At 40.9% G+C, this 25,429-nt stretch overlaps 1 protein-coding gene across 1 annotated transcript in view; it reads left to right on the forward strand.

Moving 5' to 3' along the window:
- Positions 1–25,429, forward strand: part of LOC120532309 (coiled-coil domain-containing protein 171-like) — a 467,526-nt gene that overhangs the window by 104,538 nt on the left and 337,559 nt on the right. Inside the window, exon 11 of the mRNA XM_039758204.1 lies at positions 9,130–9,236. Within this exon, the coding sequence (XP_039614138.1) occupies positions 9,130–9,236 (107 nt within the window). The remainder of the gene's footprint in view (positions 1–9,129; positions 9,237–25,429) is intronic.

The following is a 25,429-nucleotide window of genomic DNA, read 5'->3' on the forward strand; positions in this document are numbered from 1 at the left end:
CTCTGTATTTAATATGCTAATGTATTTTCCATGTTGATTAAAGGAAGGCAACATACACGTCATTTAACCACAGAACTACTGGCTAGGAAGCTGACTCTCTACCGTATAGGCCAGTTTAAATAAAAGACAAGAACCCCTGAATACACATCAGGCCATAGTGCACTCCTCCACCTACATCATTACACTTGTTTACACTCAAATGAACTTGTTAAACACATTAGATCTGAAATAAAATGAAAACCCTTTTTGTAATGTACCATAATCCAGGTTACAATATGTGAATGTCAGGTTGTATAATAGCTCAGCTGAACTTCACACTAGTAGTAACACGACTGTGCACTCGGCTTTATTCTTACATCAGAGAAGTACTTCATTAGGACTATTGTTTGTGAAATGGGACATTTGAACTTGCTGTATTTTTTTCTCATTACAATTTAAATTTATTAGGAGTTGGAGTCGGTACATTTTTGCCGACTCTGACCCCGACTCCAGGTACCCAAAATCGTCTCCGACTCCACAGCCCTTGTTTTAAAGTATATTTTTGTTTCTCAGAGTACAAATTTGTGTAATAGGAAGTCAGACAAGTCATGTCATTGTCTAGTTCATTTAATCCAGGCCAGGTTTGCATAGCAGACTGGAGCCGATCCCTTCTAGCATAGGACACATGGCAGGAACAAACCCATGTAGCGCCACCAGTTCACCTAACCTGCATGTCTTTAAACAGTGGGAGGAAACCAGAGCACCCGGAGGAGAGACACTGGGATGATATGCAGACTTCACACAGGGATGAGAACTCGGGTCATCTTACTGCGAGCCATCAGCATTACTGCTGCACCACCGTCCCACTCCAAGTCGGACAATTGTGCTTAGCAGGACAGTGAACAAGAAAAAAATGCCTCGTTTCTTTACAACCGCATATATTGCTCTCCAGTTTGCCTTTTGTTTTGCCCGTCTCTTCTTTTGTTAGAATACAGACAAAAAGAATTATAAATCCGTGACTGGATAAAAGCCAAGCTTAGCATTTTTTTGCGTTTGACAAACAAGATTGCTATATGATGGGAAAACAAAATCTTGGGCTTTATGCTTGAATGTTAAGATGAAGTAAGAAAAAAAAAAAAACCATGAAAGATGGTTTGGGATGCTAAGTGGGAAATGTGGACTTTTTTCGTTTAGGACAGGGAAATTTTAGCTGGGGTATAGAAAAATTATTAAATAATCCTCAGAGGGTGGAAACGAAGGAATCCACAGGAATTGAGACTTTAAACCTTAACTGGGGAATTTGATCAAAGAAGATCTTGGCATTCAAGTTTGAAAGTGGAATTAGAAGGAACAAAGAGGATTGTAATGGATAACTTTTAATGAAAGTGTAAAATCAGCACATTAACTTTAAAAGAAAAGTAGAATATGAGGAGATTGGAACATTATTGCACTTGAAAAAAACAGAAAATCAATGCAAAGCTTCAATACTTTTTTTTTCTTTTTAAAGGTGGCTCTGTACAGCGCGTATCATTTTTGACTGCGGTAAATGAAAAAGACAAACGGTTGCCATGTCGTTTTCAGATTCGTCATAGCAAAATATGAAGATATGCAAAAGAAGGAAGCAATATTTTTGTTTGCTTTTGTAACTGCAAAAAGAGAAATCAAAAGTAATGCTATTGCATAATTTGATTTCCATTATCTCCTGCAGTCATTGGCAAATATATAGGCACCCCTGCACTTCTCCCAGAATTCTAAATGCTTCGGTCTTCACAGGATCATTTCTTTTGTTTGCATTTGAACAACACACAAAAGTAGCAGGGGGGAAAAATGGCCTAATCTGAGGTCATTGTGCACAGAAATCCTGAAATTATTGGTACCTTTTCAAAATCCTAAGAAATGATTGGCTGTCACTCATGTGTTGCTCCTTTTAATTTGTTTTTCAACTCGCCTGTGGCAGGTAAGAGCTTCTGACAATGTAAAAATTCCACTGTCCACCAGTTTAAATGGATCAAAGCTGACCTATTGTAATGTTTGTGTCTATGAGTACAAGACTGAGCATACAGAAGAGGAGAGGATCGAAAACAAAGAATTGTCAGAGGATTTGAGAACCAAAATCCTGGTAAAGCATGGACGGATCTCGAGGCGACCAGTCTAAATCGTTTTCCTGTACAATTTCATTATGAAATCTTATGCTATCACCCCCCCCTTCCACGATTCCCAGTTACATATTTTCCTGTATTTCAGTAAATTCTGATATGCGTTCGAAATGGGGTTATGAATGCCAACACAAGAAGGAAATTCCCTTGTAGCGGTAGACCTTCCTGTACTTAATTTCCTTTACCTGGGTACTGTCCTTCAAGGCTTACGTTGATCCTGGGAAATGAATATCTTGTGCAAAGCAGCTGCCATACCACATACCCTTCAGAACAGGTCATCCACCTGTAGCTAAGCATATTTTGGCCTTGCCAGTGTTTGGACGAGAGACCGTCTAGGGGTTGGCAACCTGTGAATTGAGGGAACGATTTTCAATGGCACTCTGAATTGAAGTATAGTAAAAAAATATTTCAATTACAGCGCATGCATTCGCGCCCTCATATGCGACTCACATGTGTTCAGTGCAGTGACTCATAAAAGACAAAAACGTGATGCTCGCTCTTTTCAAGACTCTTGGACAAATAAATATGGATGTGTACTACAAAAAGGATTGTGCTGTGTGTGCGTTATACATATATACTTTTGAAGCCCATTATAACCGGACCAATTTTGATACTATATTGGTTGAATTATGTTGGCACGTGAAATATTATTGTAACATAGGTTCGGCACGACACTGCTGAAAGTTTGCCGACCCCTGATCTAGAAAAAGCTTGAGTTGCTGCTGGAAAAGGTGTTAGTGAGGCCAGCAGGTGCCGCTTATCCTGTGGTTCTGTGTGTTTATCCTAGTACCCCAGTGCAGTGTGACACCATGCGTAACTTTGGCACCGTCCTCTGGATGAGAGGTCCTGACTCTCTGTGGTCACCAAAGATCTCTGGGCATCTTTTGAAAAGAGTCGTGTGTAGCCCAATGTCGCCTGCTCATTCTGGCCCCCTGATCATCCCCCGTCTCTAATTGTCTACTATGTCTCTGACCTCTTCACCACCTAACAGCTAATGTGTATTGATCGTACTGGCACAAAATGCCTGACGTAACATCATTCAGGTGGATATTGCACTGTGGTGGTGGTTGCAGTGGCTCCCCCTAAATATGTAATGCATTTTGAGTAGTGAGAAAAGCGCTATATGCAATGTCGTCCTCTTATTAAATGAATGTATCTTTGTTAATGTCTGGGATATTCAACCTGTCTATGCTGCCTATGGTGAAAGTGTTGACCTCTGAACACCATAGCCTTACTGTTTGAATACTGTCTTACAAACTGTGACGTCCCCATCTGTAGATGAACATCTCGGAGGACAAGTGAACAGTGCTTCCTTATGAAATCTAATGCTGTGACAGGTGAGGGGCCAACTTTTGCTTGGTTTTAGTGGGATTTTCTCAGTGGACATTTATTCAGTCTTCCTCCTCGTTATGTATTTGTCAGTTAGTCAATCAGTCATTGTCCAACCCGCTATATCCTAACTAGAGGGTCACGGGGGTCAACTGGAGCCAATCCCAGCCAGCACATGGCGCAAGGCAGATACACACACACACACACACACCAAGCTCACACTAGGGACAATTTAGGGTCACCAATGCACCTAACCTGCATGTCTTTGGACTGTGGGAGGAAACCCATGCAAACACGGGGAGAACATGCAAACTCCATGCAGGGAGGACCCGGGAAGCGAACCCAGGTCTTCTAACTATGTGTCTTCTGCCACTGTGCCGCCCGGTATGTATTTGTGAACCTCCTTTAGCTACAACAATCAGATGTTTAAAGCTAATGTTGCATCTTCACTACTTAACTTGCAAACAATACAATTCTCTAATGTACTCTTTCCTCATTGTGTATTCTGTAATATTTTCTCAGCTTCAGTCGGACGGTTTCTGTCTGAGCTCTTCACCTAAGGCCATCTTTATCTTTATCATCAGCTGCTAAATACGGCTTTACTTGTACTGACTTTATTCAGTCTGTATTTTTTTTTTTTGGTTTTTGGTACACTGTATTAATCCCAGAGGGGATGATATTCAGTACATTTTGTTTTTCACCTTAAATATTTTTTTGAAGTGATATTTTTATTGTCATTGTAATGCATATAGTGAGTGTTTATGTGGCACCAATCCATTAATGGAATAAAAATAGTACAAAATCAAAATACACCATACAATATACAAAACACAAGATAATAAAGTATAATAAAAAAAAAAATATTGCGCTGTGAAATATGAAGTACATTGGAAATATGAATATAAAATAACCTGATATGGCAAAAAATAATACAATTCTGATTTTATTGCTCTAATATAGTACAACAACAACAGCAGCATTTATTTATATAGCACATTTTCATACAAACAGTAGCTCAAAGTGCTTTACATAATGAAGAATAGAAAAATAAAAGACACAATAAGAAAACAAAATAGATCAACATTAATTAACATCGAATAAGAGTAAGGTCCAATGGCCAGGGGGGGACAGAAAAAACAAAAAAACTCCAGACGGCTGGAGAAAAAATAAAATCTGTAGGGATTCCAGACCATGAGACCACCCAGTCCCATCTTTATTATTGTTATAATATTCTCATTAAACAATCTCTAATGCAGGGGTCCCCAACTCCAGTCCTGGAGGACCAAACTGGCTGCATATTTTCATTCTAACCCTTTTCTTAACTGGTGACCAGTTTTTGCTGCTAATTAACTTCTTGAGAATTCATTTTAATTGAAATTGCTTTTTTAAGATTTGTTCCCCTGTATTTCTTCATTTCTTTCCTTAAATGACATACAAACAGAAATTGAAACGTGAAGTGAGCGAGTCAACAGAAGACCAACAACGTCAGGGGCTTAAGCTCTAAGCAGTTACTTAATCAGGCGCCAAGTGTCGTCGTTAATTAAACTCGTTCTTTGATTCCATGGCTTGTTGCTGCTCCCATTGTGCAATAGCAGACATTTCTGAAATTGCTGATTTTCTCTTTTCTAAAGAGCTCTGGTAAAATGTTCTGGGAACCTGAGCAGATCGACATTCCTGATACCTTCATCCTTCTTTATTATCAGATATTTTATGATGGTCACAGTTTGCTGTCCATGTTTTGGCTCATTTTGTATCTCATTATTGTTTGGCTGCTAATTAAGGAAAAAACAGTTAAGGGGTCTAAATCTTCAAGAGCAAGTCAAATAAAATGAATTTAAAGAAGTTAATTAGGAGCAAAAAATGGTCACTTAATTAAGAAAAGGGTTAGAATGAAAACCTGCAACCACTGGCGCCCTCCAGGACCAGATTTGGGGACCCGTGCTCTGATGACATTGGAAACAAAGCTGATGACGTATGAGGCCTGCCTGGTGAACAGAGGCTCCTTAATGCACAACATGGTTGAACAGATGGATGTGTCATTTTACCATGATGTCCATTTTACTAAGCCAGTATTTCACTGTGTTAGTATATACAGTATAATATTTTATTTTATATTCATGACAGTGTCTGCTCGTAAATGTGTTCTGCTGCAAGTTCTTTTTCAGGCTCAGCTAGTTGTAAACCTATAATATTTGTTTCTATAGCACATTTTTAATTTCAAGATAGTCCTTTATGATAACAATAGCCAAACTGGAGTTAAGAAAGAACGTAAATATTTATAACAGGTTGTATACATTGGTAGAGAATAATAACAAATATGGCCAGAGGGCCAGGGAGGAGAGGAAATTTTAAAAACTCCAGTTTTTGGGATTTTGGAAAGGGTAAAAAAAAACTGCAGGGGCTCAAGTCCAAAATGACCTTCTAGCCCCACTGTGTCATCATTAACATTATACTCTAGTGGAGGTCTCTTCATCATTGTATCTGGCTGTAGCCTGCTGCGCCTAGGGGGCCATGGGAGACTCATCAAAGGATTTGATTAGTGATCAGTATATAAAAATGCATTTTATGAAAAGGACCAATTTCTCCCAAAAGTATGAGGAAATGCTAGTGGTGCTACTAGGAAGAGATGAAGAAACAAATCTGAAGAAAGAGGTGCGTTTTCAGTATTTTTTTTTTTTAAGTGTTCAACTGTCCTAGCTTGGTTTATTTCTCTTAATTGCAAAGTATTCCAGATTTTTACTGCATAAAGACAGAAAGCCACTTCACCAGTTCATTTATGCTTCACTCTTAAGAATAATGAGTCAGCAGGTGTTGGAGGATCTAAGGTTATGATTAGGACTGTAGAGGTTCAAACACTCAGTTTATTCTGTTCAGTTTAATTTATTTTTTGTGTTGTGCTGTTCACTGAGCCATGGTGAAAAGTTCTCGGGTAAAACACAAGGGTAAATTTTATAAATTTCTGAATACAGAATCAGTGCACTTAATGACACCAATTTGTTTAAACACACTGGAAAATAAAGTAGTTGAACCTGATTGACATAATGGGAAAGTAACAGTGTCTGTCCATGAATTAGTTAATTAATAGTTGAACTGCGGCCAATTGACAATGGAGCAGAGGAAAACAGAAACTCCAGTCAGCAGCATGTCTGTAAAACAAAAACAGAAATAATAAAAAAATTGGAAGTGGTCTCCCCTCAACTTTCTTGTATACTCAGATATGGGAATGGATACTTGAGGAGTAAACTGGAAGACAATGATTATATTTTTCTATTGTGTACATTAACACTATTACCAGAGCCTACGAGAAAACTCGTAAATCTGGCCCACCTTAAATCCATTCGCACCTCTCCATCAGCGTCTTTTGCCCTGTAAATGTGAGGATCAAGACAAGTAGCAAGCAGCCTGCTATTCCATCCCCCCCACCGTCGCAGAACGTTCACAAACTTCTCCCAGCTCATGCCTTGTTTGATTATCTGGGAGTGAACTCCTGGAGTTTTAGAGTGGAAATAATAGATCGTTATTTGGAACACATGCATTTCATGTGTGTTCCATTTCTACCGTAATCTGTGTAAACACATTGTTAAAACAGAAACCTTTTCATATTTTAGTAAAAAATGTTACAAAATGTAGGCATAAGCTATAGAATATGTGAAGCCTGAAGTCCAAAGATCAAGAAACACTTTCACAAGAGGTTCAAGGACGATACAACAGCTTCCGTGGCGTAGCAGTAAGATTTGCTGACTTGTAATCAAGAGTCCCCGGTTCGATCCCCACTGCCTCCTATATTTGCTGTTTTCAGTAGTGAGCTGCTCTTGTTGTTAATATTATACGGTACACACATACATTTGGTTTGCGTCTGTAATAGACCATGTACATTTATAGTGCTCTACTTGTAAAAGTTACCCTTTTTATTTTATTTTTTTCACTTTTATTCTTTCAGTCACGATACATATTACCGCCCTAGGGATCTGACGCTGTTAGTTTTTATTTGAAGCTGGGAACAACTGGAGATGTGAGTGGTGTTTTGAGGCAATGGAACTGGACATTATCTGATCTGGAGGGATTAAAGCACACACAAACGCTGGCGAATCTGCCTTCTTCGTATCTCACCGTCCCTTTATTTTTTTTTATTCAGTTTTATTGAGTTTCCTGCGCATGCAGAATTAGTATGCACCTTATGGTTTATGATGTCAAAAAAAAAAAAAAAACAACTGAGAGGTAGGTATGTATGATATTTGGAATTATTCATTTTATGACCTTTTATGAGGGCAGTTCAGTGCTATATGCAATCATCAAATTCAAATGTTAACAGTTCACACACACGCAAGGACAGTCCTTCCTACATTTACGATTGTGCCTGTTGCAATGTGCACACTTCTCTCTATGCCGTGGTTTCTATTACACACCTGAAAGAAAGAGACAATATATGTGACATTTTGAAGAAATCATTTTATGACCTTACTAGTACCAATCAGAAAACATCATCGCACTAATGCAATATTATTTGAAAACGAACAGCATCAGATCGGGTGTGAATTTATGCTGGCGCTGTTACTTAGAGTCAGATCATCAGGGGCAGGGTTACAGTGTGATCGTGATTGAGAGAATAAAACTGAAAAAATCTAACTTTTACAAGTACCATAAATTTATACCCAATGTCCTATATATTTGTCTCTTTCTTTTTTTTCCTCCGTGCTGCAAGAACCGTCCTTCCTACATTTATGACGAGTGTACCTGTTGCAATGCACACACTTCTCTCTATGCTGTGGTTTCTATTATTATGGCTACATTTTGTAACATTTATTACCGGCGGTGATGTTAAAGGGCCCAGGTGAAATTTCCCACATTTAGAGACCGGGTCAATGCACACTGCCACCCCCTGATATGACTGGGAATTACCTTTTTTAGAGCCCTTTAGTTGCCTCCCATGCTCATGTGTGTGATAATATGTTTGAAGGAGGATTTTTCAAATCTGCCCTAAACTTAACTGGAAGCCAGTGTAAGGACTTAAGAACAGGGGTTATGTGTCCATACTTTGTAGTTCTCATAATGGTTCATGCAGCAGCAGTTTTAATTAACCAAAGGTGCTAGTTCGTATACAATTTAAATTATATTATTTTTTTTTTAATAAATCCACATAACAAAACTCCTTGGTTCATGAGCCAGCTTCTGATGGTCTGAAGTGCTTAACTGCAGTGGCTTTGCACACCCAGTGGCCCATCAGTCAGGGTGGCTTTGAACATTGTGTAATTAATATAAGCTACCTCGATCATTCAGTTTAATTAATTTAAACTTACTGTATGTTGTCACCTTAATTTCAGTTCTTTTAATGTAGTTACAACTGCTTATTTTTTCCACTGGGGATACAATTCTCCCAACTTTTGTAGTGTTTCAATCAATGGAGAAGCTATATTTTGTGCCATTGTACTGTACAGAAATCCTCACATTAATATGTTACTTAAGACATTTTGAAAGATGCCATTACATCTTTTTGGTAAACCTAAACCTGAATATTCAGAATATCTCAGTCATGTATATTTTTTCAAGAATATTGTTGCACAAGGCAGAGAGGTCCAGTAAGTAAGTTGATTTAATAAACTACTTTTATGTAATACATTTATGCACTGTCTGCTCTTTAAAAATGAATTTTCTGCTCTCTCCATAGATGATCAAAGAGATAAAAGAAAGCCCTCAAATCCTGCAGTAATCCTTGAGAGTCTAAAGACTACTTTGGTTTATTATCAGGATAGACACAATGATGCTTCCAGCGAGGTAATGCTTTTATTTTTTAGTAAGTGAAAAACCACACGAGACTGATTTGGTATTTTATCACAACTTGACTATTTACTTTAAATGTTCATCTTGTGTTTGTGTAGTTTTTTAAGGGTTCTGTGGTTTCTGTCTACATCCTAAAGACATGCATATATCAATTGGAGGGCCAGTCTTAATTGAGCTTACAGGTTCAAGTTTCTAGTCTTGAGTGTGGTGTGGTTCCTGCTTGGCACTGGCAACTCTGTAATGGAAAAAGCAGTGAATGGATTGCTGGGACAGACTCTTGATGCCCCACAACCCTGCCCCGGATAAACGAGTTAGGAAAATAGATACATTGTTTGAGGACTGCTTAGCTAGATTAAACAAAGCATGGAGAAGGAGCCATTTGAGGTTGTTCAGGCATCTGATACGGATGTGCCTCAGACGTCTCCTTGTACGTGACCAGTGGGGAGGATCCAGAGCTTGCTGGGAGAATTATATCTCTCAGATGGCCCGGGAAGTCCTTGGGATCCCACAGTATGAGTTGGAAAGTGTGGCTGTTGGAAAGGGTCGTATGGTCGTCACTGCTAAGACTTTTGCCTTTGTGACCAGGTTTTGGATAAACAGTTAAATGAAAACAATTGTTTTCAAAGTAAGCTTCCATTTACAAAATCATTTTAAACTTTTAGATTTGTATTGAAAGGTTGTTCATAGTTATGGATTTAAACATTACTTCATTCATGTATTCTTTTGATTTCTGAACCATCTTCGCCCATTTCATTGTCACAGGAGTCCAGAGCCCATACAGCCACAATATATTTAGTCAGAGAAAGAGATGACAATGATAAAGAGTTGGGGTACCATGCATACCCTGTGTAATTAGTTTTGTAGAATTAAAAAAAAAGACACTCTTTGCAGATGTGAATTCAAAATAGAACTGTCCTAAGGTGGCGGGGCCACCAGTTTTGGGTTCTTCCAACAAGAAGAAGTGTGGCCCGATTGACTGACATTGGAAGTGATGTCAGAGGTGTTATAGTCCTCAGTCATCCAATCGGCAGAGGGAGGAAGAGAGTACGACATTAGGACAAAGCGGCAACTCCTGTTGCAGTGGTAGAATTACCGACTCTCTCTCCCTCTCTCTCTCTCTCTCGGAAGGAGATGAGACGTGATTTTCTTAGAGAGACACTTTCACGTCCCGCAAGAGATTTAATCACGCCAGGGGCCGGAAATAAAAGACAAACAGTAGATGACAAAGTAGAATGTCGTTAATGAAAGTACTAAAATATAAAAGTGTCAAAATAATGATAGTAAAGATTGCATTAGCACAAACAAACGGAAATTATTACTCTATTAAATAAAGGAACAACGAAAAGAGATCAAATGTATTGTTTGGATTTAAACTTTAAGTCGGAGACTTGTAGATTGTCTAATTTGTGTTGCCATCAGGGAAAAGTAGTGCTTCCTCCCAATGAAGAGGCCTATCCGTGAGAATTAAAAGAATTGTTTTTTGGTGAAAGTGAAATCCGCATTCCTGTGCTCTCAGCTCTTAGCGGGGTCGGAAATTAAAGACAAAGAGTAGAAGACTAAGTAGATCATCATAAAGAGGTTCAAAAACATTGGCGAGATACACATGCAGAGCAGATTAGAGATGATGAAAGTACTAAAATTCGAAAGTCTCAAAAAACTTATAGTAAAGATAGCAAAAGTGAAATCCACATATGCGAGCGACAGAGACACAAAGTGGCTGGTGTGTAGCGCTGGCTGGGGAGTTGGTGAGTGAAGCTCCCTAAGTGTGTGTGTGTGTATACAGACAGGTAGATATCATTGGTTCCAACCCACACGTGTTTATTTACAATAATATTTACAAAAGTGAAGTGCACAACCCAGTGCCGCAGCACCAATCACCCTATCAGTCCAGGCCCTCAACACAATACCTAGCCACTCGCCACAATATATACTGTATACAATGGGACCTCGGGTCACAAACGTCTCGGAACACGTACAAATCAGGTTACGATCAAAAAGTTTTCCAAACCTTTGCATCTGTTCACGACCACACACTCTGGTGATGAACAAGCCAGTTTCCCTTCTGGTTCGTACGTGCTGATGATTTCCACACATGTTCAGTCTCTCCCTATACTGTACATTGTTCTCGGTCAGACGTGCGTGCATGCAAGGTTAGTTTTCTTGGTTGTTTATGGTTAGTTTTTGTATAAATTACGGATTTTTCAAATGTTCATTTTTTTCCCTGTGCTTAAACCTTGTTAAAAAAAAAAAAGTGTTTACAGCGAGCGGTTTGTAAGGCTGTAGCGTGAACTCCTGCAATGTTAGTTTTCTCTGTTCAAGGTTTTCTCAGTGTTATTCAATGTTTTTACATTTAGTTTACTATTACACTGTGCATTCTATGGTATAATTAACTACTTTTGTGCTTAACAGTCTTTCAAAAAAATATATTTACATACAGTTCGGTACGGTCTGGAATGGATTAATTGTATTTACATACAGTCCTATGGGGGAAATTACTTTGGGTCACGACCAAATCGGGTTTTGGAACGAATTACGCTCGTGGCCTGAGGTTCCACTGTATGTATGTATATAAGCAAAGATTAGAAATATATATACTGTATATAGTATCTCCCAAAAGTGAGTACACCACTCGCATTTTTGTAAATATTTTATGATATCTTTTCATGGGACAACACTGAAGATATGACACTTTGATCCAATGTAAAGTAGTCCGTGTACAGCTTGTATCACAGTGTAAATTTGGTCCCCTCAAAATAACTCAACACACAGCCATTAATGTCTAAACTGCTGGCAACAAAAGTGAGTAACACCTGGGGGTTTTATAAAATGAGCCAGAGGAGCTTCCTCATGAGGAGTGGAGGAGAAAATGACTGAGAGATAAAGAAACAGAATAAGAAAGTAAAGTAAGGAAAGGAAAGTGTGTGATTGGACTGTTGGGGATACTGTATCTATATATATATATATATATATATATATATATATATAATTCACTAAGGCAAGACAACCATGGAAAGCACGCCGGAAGGGGCGTGGATTCACTAAGCCGCCGACAAGTGAGACACCTATGGCCACCAACTCGGTCACGACGACACAGAACGGCGTCATTTATATTCGTCTGTCGTAGAGGTCACATGCAGCTCCGACCCACGTTGACTGTTAATAGAGGCATGTTTCTCGTGGAGGTGAATCGCCATATGTGGCGTGTAAAACTGTTTGCGAGGGGTATCCCATGGGATCCTTAAAACGTTCCTTTACAACTGAGGTTAAAACACAATGAAGTGATCAGTCTTTAAAAAACAAGTTTTCGGTTACGACTCACGACCGCGTGCACTATAGCAAACTGTTTTACACGCTACATACAGCAATTCGCATCCGTGACAAACATGCGTTTTCTTAGATACTCCTGCACTTTGTACACACCCCCCTCCCACCGTGGTCGGGTGTCTTGGTGGATTATATATAGAAAGGCAGCCAAAACCGCACAGAGCAATGAAAAGTCTACGTGAGTCACAGGTGCATCTGGACTGTACAAAGACGACAATGACTCGAGTGACGAGTTGGAGGTGGGCACATGAGCAGGCAGTGTATACTGAATGAGAAATCAGCAGACTAGCATGACGGAGGGAGCGGAGTGGATGTCATTCTCCTCTCCTCCCGTTATACCCTGAGCGCCGCACGGACGATTGAGTGTTGTTTCGTTACATGCATTGGTTAAAACCCAATGAAGGAAGCAGTCTTTAAAAACCAATAAGCCCTGTGCCTCTGTTTCATTACCGTCTCACCTGCTTCACCAATGCAGGCCCGCAACAAGCGATCTGGGCGTCATTCCCATGACCGCCGGGCAGCCAACCGGGTAACCAAAGTCTTTGGGTTCAGGGGGGAGTATGGTTACAAAGCTGAAACTTAAAGGAATTGACGGAAGGGCACCACCAGGTGTGGAGCCTTTCGCTTCATTTGACTCAACACAGGAAACCTCACCCGGCCCGGACACGGACAGGATTGACAGATTGATAGCTCTTTCTCGATTCTGTGGGTGGTGGTGCATGGCAGTTCTTAGTTGGTGGAGCGATTTGGCTGGTTATTTCAAAAGAACGAGACTCCGCCTGCTAAATAGTTACATGACCCAACAGCGGTCGGCGTCCAAATTCTTAGAGGGACAAGTGGCTTTCAGCCACGTGAGATTGAGCATTAACAGGTCTGTGATGCACTTGTATGTCGGTACTGCGCGCGCTACACTGAATGGATCAACGTGTGTCTACCCGGCGCGGGGAGGCGTGGGTAAGCCGTTGAACCCCATTTGTGATGGAGACCGTGGCTTCCAATTGTTCCCCACGAACGAGAAATTTCCAGTGCGCGGGTCATACGCTCGCACTGATTACGTCCCTGCCCTTTGTTATGCCCCCCATGGTCGGGTGACTTGGTGGATTATATATAAAAAAAAAAGCAGCTGGAACCGCAAAGAACAATGAAAAATCAACGTGGAAACCAACTGAGGCGGTGTTTGGAAAATTAACAGTCAACGTGGCTCACAGGTGCGTGTGGACTGTACACAGACGAAAGCGACTCAGGTAGGGAGTTGGGGGCGGACACATAAGTGGGCAGTGCGTACTGAACGAGCGCCGTTCAACCCCGTCCTTCGCTTTAGAAGTAGAAAGCGCGACGGCGCTCCTCCGGTTTTCAGTCACGGACAATTGTATGTTGGTTCGTAGCGTGCATTGTTGCAATGTTACTTTTCTTGGTGGTTTATTAAATTACGGATTTTCAAATGTTTATTTTTTCCTCTGTGCTTAAAAATCATTTAAAAAGCGGCCTGGTTATGCGGCGTATGCTACGCTGCGGGTTGGGTAGTATAAATAAATTCACTTGTGGTTTTTGGACTTGTGCCTCTCTAGCATCTGCCTGTGTCGTGTTAACGCATTATAGCGCCATCTATCTTCCACAATATTTATGTACATACACACATATACTTTTACACTCATATGCTCAAGCCATATGTATTATGGATAAATATTTTTATACATCCTTTATTAAAGTATATATTTAGAAGATTTTTTTTTATTTTAGTAGTTCTATTGTCACTGAACAAGGAGTATCAGGATTTCATTTTTTTAATAAAAAAAATGAACAGGTAACACTTGTGGTCTATAGATTTAATTATATTAATACCAAAGTTAACACTTTAATATAGGACATATAGCTTCTGAATGTTTGGTAATGCCGTTATAGAGGGATAAAGAAAAGAATATCAAAATTTGTTATTGGAATCGGCTGATCCAGTAACATGAAATCGGTGATCGGTATCAACCTTAATAAATCCTGATTGGAGTATCCCTATACATTAAAATTATTGAATTTTAGAGGCATAAATAACTTGTAAATCAAGAGTTTATTCCCCAAAACTATTTAAAAAGATTTAATTCTAACCATTTGCAATGTGTAGGCCTACCTTTTCTTCCCTCCTTATTTGATTATAAATTATACTGGAATGTGTATTGAAGAATAAAGGTGTAACATAATTGAAGCAGACTGGACGGCCACTGCCTTCCCCTTTGAACAAGTGTTACTGGTGTTCATACACGTTTCTCTTCCTGCTTCTCTTGTAGGTGAAACATATTATAAATTAACTTTAATACTCCTCAATTTAAATTTAAACTCGAAGGTCTGGGAATATTATCCTCCGGGCCAACTGAAATACTAAATTATAAATCAAAGCTTTTTTGAATTAAACTAGTTCTAATTAAATCCTGTTACATTTTTTTAAATGTCATTTTACTCCGCTGATGGGTGCAATAGTGAGGTTGGATTTTTGAAGCTCAGTTTCTATAATTAAAAAAAAAAAAAATTATTATAAAGAAAGATGAGAGGATCTGTGATTTCTGCCGTAATGTCGCTGGTTTTGCTCTTTGACAAGGGTTTGAAAGCTTTATTTCTGACTCAATTCACAGGCTTGGTGTGCATTTCTAATCTTGGTTTGAAACTGCTCCTCATTTCTGCTGTAAGGTTAATAAAACACTAGCCTCAGATTTAGGAACACAACTTTTCATAACAAAAAAAAAAGATTGTTTCTGTAGTATTACTTTCAATATGTAAGCCATTTCATTGTTTCCATTATTTAATATTGCAAGTTATTTAACACTTGCAGTCCCACCTGTAATTTATTTTTTTTTATTGAGGTAGTAACTGGTATATACAGTGAACCCTTGAGTATTCAGTCCCCTGGACTTTCTGCACACTTTATTGTGCTCTAGAGTTAATTTTAAATGTATAAACTTGACAAGTTGCCCATTATTCTGCACATAATAGCCCATCCATCCATCCATTATCCAACCCGCTATATCCTAACTACAGGCAGTGGCGTAGCTGGGGGGTGGTCCGCCCCGGGGAGCACATTTTTGGGGGCGGCATTATTGGCCGCAAGGTTTGGTACAATTTGTGTGTAAGCAGCATGGTTCGGAAAAATATCACTCATGTATGAAAAAAGTCAAATTCTCTGATCTTTTTAACCACAAATGCTTGAAAAATAATGTTCAGACTGTCCTTCTGCATCAGACACAGCAGTTGAAATGTATGAGGCAATGACAATAATAAACATAAACATTACACCGATAATAATTTCTAGGAAGATAAACAACTAATTTACAATTTATAATTTCGTTATTAATCCGAATGCGTTGTTGCTCTGCGTAGAAAACATCCCCACCTATCACTTGTGCCCTAATTTGGTTGTGGTTTTCGTAGCGTAATTATATTAAACTAATAATTAGCACACGGTTTATCAGTGCGTCTATACTATATTCTTGTCGAGTTGATGCTTATAAATGTATATAAAAAATATTGCTGTTTCTTTATATATGAATAAATCTATACAAAATGTATCTTAATTTTTCTCTATATGTCATTTTAATTTTCTTTTTAAATAGTTTAACATATTCAGATATGTTGGAGGGCGGCAAATTGAAGCACTGCCCCGCCCAGCCCCAAGCGGCACGAACTCGAGCTACGCCACTGACTACAAGGTCACGGGGTCTGCTGGAGCCAATCCCAGCCAACACAGGGTGCAAGGCAGGAAACAAACCACACACACACACACACACAAGCACACACTAGGGACAATTTAGAATCGCCAATGCACCTAACATGCATGCCCACAATGACAAATTGAAAACATGTCCGGTTGTGGCGAGCGCCCTCTTCTATGCGGTGGTGTGCTGGGGAGGCAGCATAAAGAAGAGAGACACCTCACGCCTGGACAAACTGGTGAGGAAGGCAGGCTCTTATTGTAGGCATGAAAGCTGGACAGTTTGACATCTGTGGCAGAGCGACGGGCGCTGAGCAGACTCCTGTCAATCATGGAGAATCCACTGCATCCACTGAACAGGATCATCTCCAGACAGAGGAGCAGCTTCAACGACAGACTGCTGTCACCATCCTGCTCCACTGACAGACTGAGGAGACCCCACACTATGTGACTCTTCAGTTCCACCCGGGGGGTAAACGTTAACATTATACAAAGATATTGTCTGTTATACCTGCATTGTTATAACTCTTTAATTTAATATTGTTATTATCAGTATGCTGCTGCTGGAGTATGGGAATTTCCTCTTGGGATTAATAAAGTATCCATCTATCCATCCATCCATCCATCCAGAAAAGTTTGCACATTTATAAAAAAAAAAAAAAATCTAAAAATAAAAAATCTAAATGTGAAATTTCTCATTCATAGAAGTACAGAGACCCTCACTTTAATACTTTTTAGAAGCCCCTTAGGCAGCATTTTTATCTTTGAGTCTTCTTGGTAAGTCTCTTCAAGCTTTGCACACTTGAATTTGGGCAGTTTCTCCCATTCTTCCTGGCAAATCCTTTAAAGTTGCTTTAGATTGCATTGGAAGTGTCTGCAACTGCCTTCTTCAGGTCTCTCCACACAAGTTCTTGAGATTTTAGGTCGGAGCTTTAGCTGTGACACTCCAGAAGTCTCAAGACTTCTTCTGAAGCCACTCCAGCGTCATCTTGACTGTGTACTTCGGGTCATTGTCGTGCTGAAAGTCAGTTCTGATTAGTCTCCCCATTCCTACAACCCCACAGCATGATCCTACTGCCACCATGCTTCACTATAGTGATAATAGCCTTAGGCAGGTGATGAGCAGTGCCTGGTCTTCCCCAGACATAGTCCTTGAATATCTGCCCAAAGGGTTCCGTTTGCCTCTCATCAGACAAGAAAAACTTTTTTTTTTTTTTTCTTATCCTCGCGGAGTGCTTTAAATGCCATCATTTAATGCCTTTTACTCAAATGTGGCTCCCGTCTGGCCAGTCTGCCATAAACGCCTGATTGATCGAGTGCTCCTGAGATGGTCATCTTTCTGACAGCTTTAACGATTTCACCACTGGACTTTAGAAATTCTATTTCAGAGTGACCATTGGTGTCTTGGGTCATTGCCCTGACCAAGGCTGTTCTTGCCCAATTACTCAGTTTTGTTGGACAGCCGACTCTAGGAAGAGTCCTGGTGATTCCAAACATCTTGCATTTCATATTCATTTTTGGTTCCATTAATGAATACTGTTAATGTTACAATATAAAAAGACAGTTTAGACAATTGTGCACTTTTAATCTTTGTGGCATCCGTTTGAGGGAGCTCTTTATGCCTTTTAGCATGCCCTCAAAGCTAAGTCCATAAAGACATGGTGGAACTCATGTAGCCAGCACAGGGCCCTAAACACCTTTGGGAGGAATTGGAACACCACTTATGACCCTCAATTTTTCTCACCAGACATCAGTACCCGAGCTCACAAATGTTCTTTTGGCAGAATGGGCACAAATTCCCACAATTACACTCCAACATCTGGTGGAAGGAAGAATGAAGGCCGTTGCATTCCACAAAGTGGCAGGTCAGCTTCATTTTAATGCCCCAGGTTTGGGAATGAGAGGTGTATCACAAGCTCATATACAGTTCTGCTTGAAAGTTTGTGAACCCTTTAGAATTTTCTATATTTCTGCATAAATATGACCTAAAACATCATCAGATTTTCACTCAAGTCCTAAAAGTAGACAAAGAGAAACCAGTTAAACAAATGAGACAAAAATATTATACTTGGTCATTTATTTATTGGGGCAAATGATCGAATATTACATATTTGTGAGTGACAAAAGTATGTGAAACTCTAGGATGATCAGTTAGTTTGAAGGTGAAATTCGAGTCAATGGGATGCCAATCAGGTGTGAGTGGGCACCCTGTGTTATTTAAAGAACAGGATCTATCAAAGTCTACTCTTCACAACACATGTTTGTGGAAGTGTATCATGGCACAAACAAAGGAGATTTCTGAGGACCTCACAAAGAGAGTTGTTGATGCTCATCAGGCTGGAAAAGGTGGCAAAACCATCTCTAAAGAGTTTGGACTCCACCAATCTACAGTCAGACAGATTGTGTACAAATGGAGGAAATTCAAGACCATTGTTACCCTCCCCAGGAGTGGGCGACCAACAAAGATCACTCCAAGAGCAAGGCACACGTGTAATAGTCGGCGAGGTCACAAAGGACCCCAGGGTAACTTCTAAGCAACTGAAGGCCTCTCTCACATTGGCTAATGTTCATGTTCATGAGTCCACCATCAGGAGAACACTGAACAACAATGGTGTGCATGGCAGGGTTGCAAGGAGAAAGCCACTGCTCTCCAAAAAAAACATTGCTGCTTGTCTGCAGTTTGCTAAAGATCACGTGGACAAACCAGAAGGCTATTGGAAGAATGTTTTGTGGACGGATGAGACCAAAATAAAACTTTTTGGTTTAAATCAAAAGCGTTGTGTTTGGAGAAAGGAAAAACACTGCATTCCAGCATAAGAACCTTATCCCATCTGTGAAACATGGTGGTGGTGGTATCATGGTTTGGGCCTGTTGTGCTGCATCTGGGCCAGGACGGCTTGCCTTCATTGATGGAACAATGAATTCTGAATGATATCAGAGGATTCTAAAGGAAAATGTCAGGACATCTGTCCATGAACTGAATCTCAAGAGAAGGTGGGTCATGCAGCAAGACAACGACCCTAAGCACACAAGTCGTTCTACCAAAGAATGGTTACAGAAGAATAAAGTGAATGTTTAGGAATGGCCAAGTCAAAGTCCAGACCTTAATCCAATCGAAATGTTGTGGAAGGACCTGAAGCGAGCAGTTCATGTGAGGAAACCCACCAACATCCCAGAGTTGAAGCTGTTTTGTACGGAGGAATGGGATAAAATTCCCCCAAGCTGGTGTGCAGGAATGATCAAAAGTTACCGGAAACGTTTAGTTGCAGTTATTGCTGCAAAGGGGAGTCACATTAGATACTGAAAACAAAGTTTTACATACTTATGCCACTCACAAATATGTAATATTTAATCATTTTCCTCAATAAATACATGACCAAGTGTAATATTTTTGTCTCATTTGTTTAACTGGTTTCTCTTTATCTACTTTTAGGACTTGAGTGGAAATCTGATGATGTTTTAGGTCATATTTATGCAGAAATATAGAAAATTCTAAAGGGTTCACAAACTTTCAAGCACAACTGTAGGTGTGATGGTCAGATTTACGTGAATGTCTGGCTGTTTTGTCTTGATAGAGCAATATTTTACTCTCCTTTCCCCTTTTGTATTATTAATGTGTAGCCTTTGTTAGAATGCCTCAAATCTCCCAGACTCACCACTGTTTATAAGGTACTGTACTTTATAACTTCTCCCCACCTTCCCTTCTACATCTATAACTTAAGGCAATTAGGTGTAGTAAAAGACAAGCAAACGTTAAGTTACATTTTAAACAATGTATTATTGATAATATTCATAAAAAATATCAATATACAAAGTACATTTGAATATTGGCAACCATACAACCTGATAAATGGTGATGTGTAGTTTCAGGCGGCACACAGACTTGTTAGTTACTTAAAATGTCTGTAGTTAAGGCATCATTGGTGGTCAGCTTTCTTCAGAACTGGCCGCATGCCTGTCTCAATATGGCTGCCGAGCTGTGCTCTTCATTTTGTTGTCCTTTTAAGTTCATGCATCAGTTTGGTGTGAGAGATAAAGCAAGCAAATTTATGGGTTTTCTGTCCAACTCCTAGAGCCAACAGGGTGTGATGGTACTTAAAGGCTTCTGATACAAGCCAGTTCCAAACAGCCATACTTCAGACCAATGGGGGAATAGAACATCTTCATACCTGACCCCTCAAACCATTTGTTAAGCTAAAGCTTGGCAGTTAGGCAGCCTGGCTTTTTGTGGGGGTTGAAAGACTTAAGAGCAACATTTACCAAGCTTGTTTCAAGCACTTCCCCCAACTCTGTCATTAAATTCACTTTCCTGACTTAGTTTTGTCTAAGTTACAAATAAAGACATGCAAAATATTTATCAACTTGTATGTAAAATATCACATCACAACACTGGCCGTATGGTGTATTTGTGAGGACAACCCAGTGTGACGGTTGGGGTTGGCTCCACGCTCCCTGGTGCTTACAGGAGCCTCTCGAATCTGTAACCGTCGATAGTCATGTACAGAGATGAGCCAATATACATTAAGTAAGGGGTTGGTGCAAAAGTCCTTTTATTAAAGGTAGATAGATATACTGCTGTAGGCTGGCGCCCTGCCCAGGGTTTGTTTCCTGCCTTGTGCCCTTGTGAGGTTTGGATAATGGATGGATGGATAGATAGATGTACAGTATGTTATTCCTCCCAAGGGGAAATTTTAACTATACAGATGCTAGAGAGAGAAATAAATGATATAGCTATCCAGCAGACCCCCGTGACCCTGTGTTAGGATATAGCGGATTGGATAATGGATGGATGGATAGATATATATCTCTATTATATAAAAAATCTTGGGTCGAGATGTGATTTTCTTGGAGACACTTTTAACGTCCCGTGAGACAAGGAGGACAGCTGCTGTACAGGCTTTTAAATGTTGGAAGCGCAGCTCGACACGCAAATCGCACGGCACAAGCAGCAAGCCAGCTGATGAGCATAGAGTAGGGGAAAAAACATATTTGTTTCCCATTTTATCACTCTTTTATGAGGGTGTTTCAGAGGAGCGACTGCATCTCCTTAGTGTGCATTCAGTCCCTCTCTTCACTATGCGAGAGGCAGAGACGCGAAGTTGGGGGTTAGGCAAGTGAAGTGAGCAGGGGGCAAAACCCCCTAACATATAATATTAAATAAAACAAACAACAACCCCTAAACACACATAAGAACTTCTGGCTTTGATTCTAGGGAACTGCTGGAATCAATGACAGGGCTATAGGTTGGCAATAAGATGGTCAGGCCTATCCAGATGTTCATTTGAAGGTGTTAACAAGTTTAAATATAAACAGTGTCCTTCATAAACAAATAAATAATGCCATAAGATATGATTGTGCAGTGGAGGTTAAAAGCAATAAATAATTTAATTAAAAACGAGTTTAAAAATCATGGCAGGAAACAGAAATGTAAGAGCCATGGTGCATTCATCTAAAAACTGATGTCTTCTGTGCTCACTTCAAATGGGATCCTGTAGCCAGAGGAGACGTATTCCTCCTGACAAATTCAACACAGATTCAGGCTTGGGTTCCTGCTCCCATCTGAGGCTTTCAGCAGCTCTCTGTGCCAAGCCTCGCTCCTCTGACACCTGCTGCCTCTCCTCGGCCTCACGCAGGAGCCCACTTGAGCAATGGGTCTGTCCAGCTGCCTGAAGATGCTCTGCCGGAGTGACCCTCTTCAGCTCCTCCTCAGGACTCTTTACCTGGCTGGCTGCTTTCACTCTACACTGGCGTCTTATGATACATCCATCCATCCATTCATCCTTTCTTTATTTCTCTCTCTCTCTCTCGTTTCCCTCTCTCTGACCTGCAGGCTCATTTCATCCTGGCTGATTTGGTGCAGGTATGGTAGTCTACCTACTCCGAGGTGTGAATGAGGCACCTGACTGACCCGCTTGCATTTGCGCAACCAGCCAAGCACCCCAATCAGCTCGTGCACATCCCACACCAGATTAGAGACTGCACACTCTGTTTATTGATTATTTATTTCAAATCTCGCTTTGCCACAGATCTCTTATCACGCACAGCCATTTTCATTTGATGGAATCTCCTGAGGTGTTTGCCCAGAGATCTGTCATGATCTGTTTCTACGTTCATGACGTCAAACATATTCTGTAGAATAGTTAAAGGTATACAACAGGTTAAATAATGCACAGTGTGTCAAGCCAAGTAAATTTGGGGAGCATGCACTGATACAGTGCATTGCCACACTGACTACACGTTGAAACAGCTCGGGATCCCGGTTGGCAACCCCCCAGGCAGACACGCGGTCCAGTCCTACCCTCCATAAATGACCCTCTTTCTGCAGCAGCCAGGTGTTACGTGGGCGACCCCTTGGCCTGGTCCACCCACTTGGGTCCCTAAAAATGAGGATCTTATGAGCTGGATCACCCTCGGGGGAAACGCGCCACATGGCCGTATTGCCATAACTGACGCTCCCTCACAATGAAGGTCATGTGCCTCATTCAGGACTCCATGAGCAACCGTTTATTCGACACAAAGTCAAACGAACAGTACCCAAGGATTTTCCGGAGAGACACAGTACTGAAGGAGTCCAGTCTTCGTTTCAGGTCACTGGCTAGCGTCCATATCTTGCAACCATATAGCAAGACAGGAAGCACCAGGACTTTAAAGACTTGGACCTTTGTCCTTTTGCAGAGATATGAGGAGCGCCACACACCCCTTTTCAGCGACCTCATGACCCCCCATGCTCTCCCAATCCATCTACTGACTTCACAGGAAGAGTCACCAGAGTCATGAATGTCACTGTCAAGGTAAGTAAACCTCTCAACAAGGTCGACACTCTCTCCACAGACTGACACACTGCTGATGGCCGTGCCCAAGAGGTCATTAAAGGCCTGGATGTTGTTTTTTTATCAGGACACTCACAAGCCCAGACACTCAGACTCCTCACTCAGTCTCTCAAGCACCCCGATCAAAGCCTCCATTGACTCCGTGAAGATCACAGCATCGTCCGCAAAGTCAAGATCGTGAATCTTTCTTCACCAACAGATGCCCCACAGCTGCCGGACCCCACCACCCTGCCCAACACCCAGTCCATACAAGCATTGAACAGAGTGGGAGCAGAACACACTGCTAACGAACCCCAGAATCAACTGGGAAAAACACAGAGGTCCTGCCTCCACTCTGCACAGCACTCACAGTACCAGTGTACAGGCCGGCCATGATATCCAGCAACCTCAAGTGGATCCTGTGAACCCTCAGGACGTCCCACAGGGCAGCTCGATAAACTGAGTCGAACGCTTTGTGAAAATTGACAAAGGCTGCAAAGAAACTACCGATATTCGCGTTTGCGCTCTATGAGAACCCTCAGTGCCAGGATGCAGTCGATGGTAGACTTCTTAGGCGTAAAACCAGACTGTTCTGGTCGCTGGTATTTGAGCAAGTGATCACGGATCCTATCGAGGACCACCCTAGCAAGGACCTTACCTGGCACCAAGAGCAGTGTTATCCCCCTGTAGTTGCTGCAATCCAGGCGATCACCCTTCCCTTTCCAGATAGGGACGACAAGTCCCATTTTCCAGTCAGTTGGGATGATGCCAGTCTCCCAAATGGAAGCAAAGATTGCTTGCAATACCAGGAGGACAGCCTTATCACCAGCCTGGAGAAGTTTAACCCGGATACCACCTGTGCCATCTCAGTTAGACTGGGGGGTTCACAGCTAAATGATGTGTGCCTTTAAGATATTTATTCTTTTTTTGTTATTATTTTGATTATTTACTTTTAATGTAGTTTTGAAGTTTGATTTGAATAGTATCAGCTGCAGTACATATAGTCTTAAGGTTTACTTTGATTGTTGGATATTGGTGAGGTGACAGGTGCTATTTTAGTATACTTTAAAAAATAAAAATACATCTTTTATTTGTCCTCTGTCACTGGCAGACTTCACGAGGTTGTGGGGGGAACTAATTTATCAAAAAAAAAAGCACCAATTTGTGGTAGTTTGCTTCTCTTTGCCGCTGTTTTTAATGAAAGGCTTGTGTCTTATATGCCCACGAGGATTGAAGAGGGCAACAAGCACAGTTACAGGTAACTGAGGGAGATAATTATGCCTCCAAAGGTGCTAAAAAAGTACCTGATGTGGCCTGCACGAAACTGAGAAGTAGCGGAGTCAGTAGTTTGAGAGAGTCTCTGCTGAGGCCTTTTCAGGCAAGCCTCCGAACGAGAAGAAACACATTGCCCACAGCGAAGGGAAGATGAATGTCACATGATCCTCAGCAGTGCAGAAGGGTCGACTCAGCAGGCTTTGGCGAGGACCGTGCTTCGTTTAGAATGAGTGCCAGAGACAGCCGTGGGATGACTAAGGGGGTGGCTCGGAAGGAATGTAAAGGGAGCCGTTTGACAGAAAGAAGAATGAACTGTCAGAGAAAATAAATCACAAGCTCTTGAGGTCCTGCAGGTGACCTGCCACATGACTATCTAGTAGGACAGCAATTGACTGACCCTGAAGTTACGTCCTACTGTGCCGGGGACCCTCCAGTACTCGGGTGACCTATGCCGAGGAAGAAACTGGGGCAATTGTGAAAAAGACACCTAATCATGTCTTGAGGAAATAAAGAAGAAGAAAAAAAAAAGTACCGCTCAGCTCTTTAAAAGAATAGCAAGGTAATGTCTGCTTCTTCAGCCGGATCTGTAAAGCCACAGCGTGTCCTGTGTCCAAAAGCAAATCAGATTTTCAGGCTTGTATTCTCATTAGCAATACGCTACCTCCAAATTAGAAACTTTACTAAACAAAATCTGCCCAGTTTTCCTCACCTTTCACCTATTTTGTTATACAGGAAAAAATATCGATCAGTCTTGAGGACTCCAGACAGCATTTCTGTAATGTACAAAACCTTTTTAAAGTCCCTCCCTTACAAAGATCCCAGAGTACAGTGGGAAAACCATCTCTCACTCAACATTTCAGAAAAAGGAGTGGAAGGCAGCGATGCACAGAATCCTCTCGAGCTCCACAGGCACAAAGCATACAATTATTCACCTTAAAATCATCTGTCGTGCACAACTGTCTCGCTTAAAATTGTCCAAAATGTTTCCAGGGCGGGATCCAACCTGTGAACACTGCAATCAATTTCCTGCCTCATTGGGCCACTTGTTTTGGGTCTGCACCAAATTAACATCATACTGGACCAAA

Source organism: Polypterus senegalus, chromosome 7 (genome assembly GCF_016835505.1).
Source record: "Polypterus senegalus isolate Bchr_013 chromosome 7, ASM1683550v1, whole genome shotgun sequence".
NCBI classification, from domain to species: Eukaryota; Metazoa; Chordata; class Cladistia; order Polypteriformes; family Polypteridae; genus Polypterus; species Polypterus senegalus.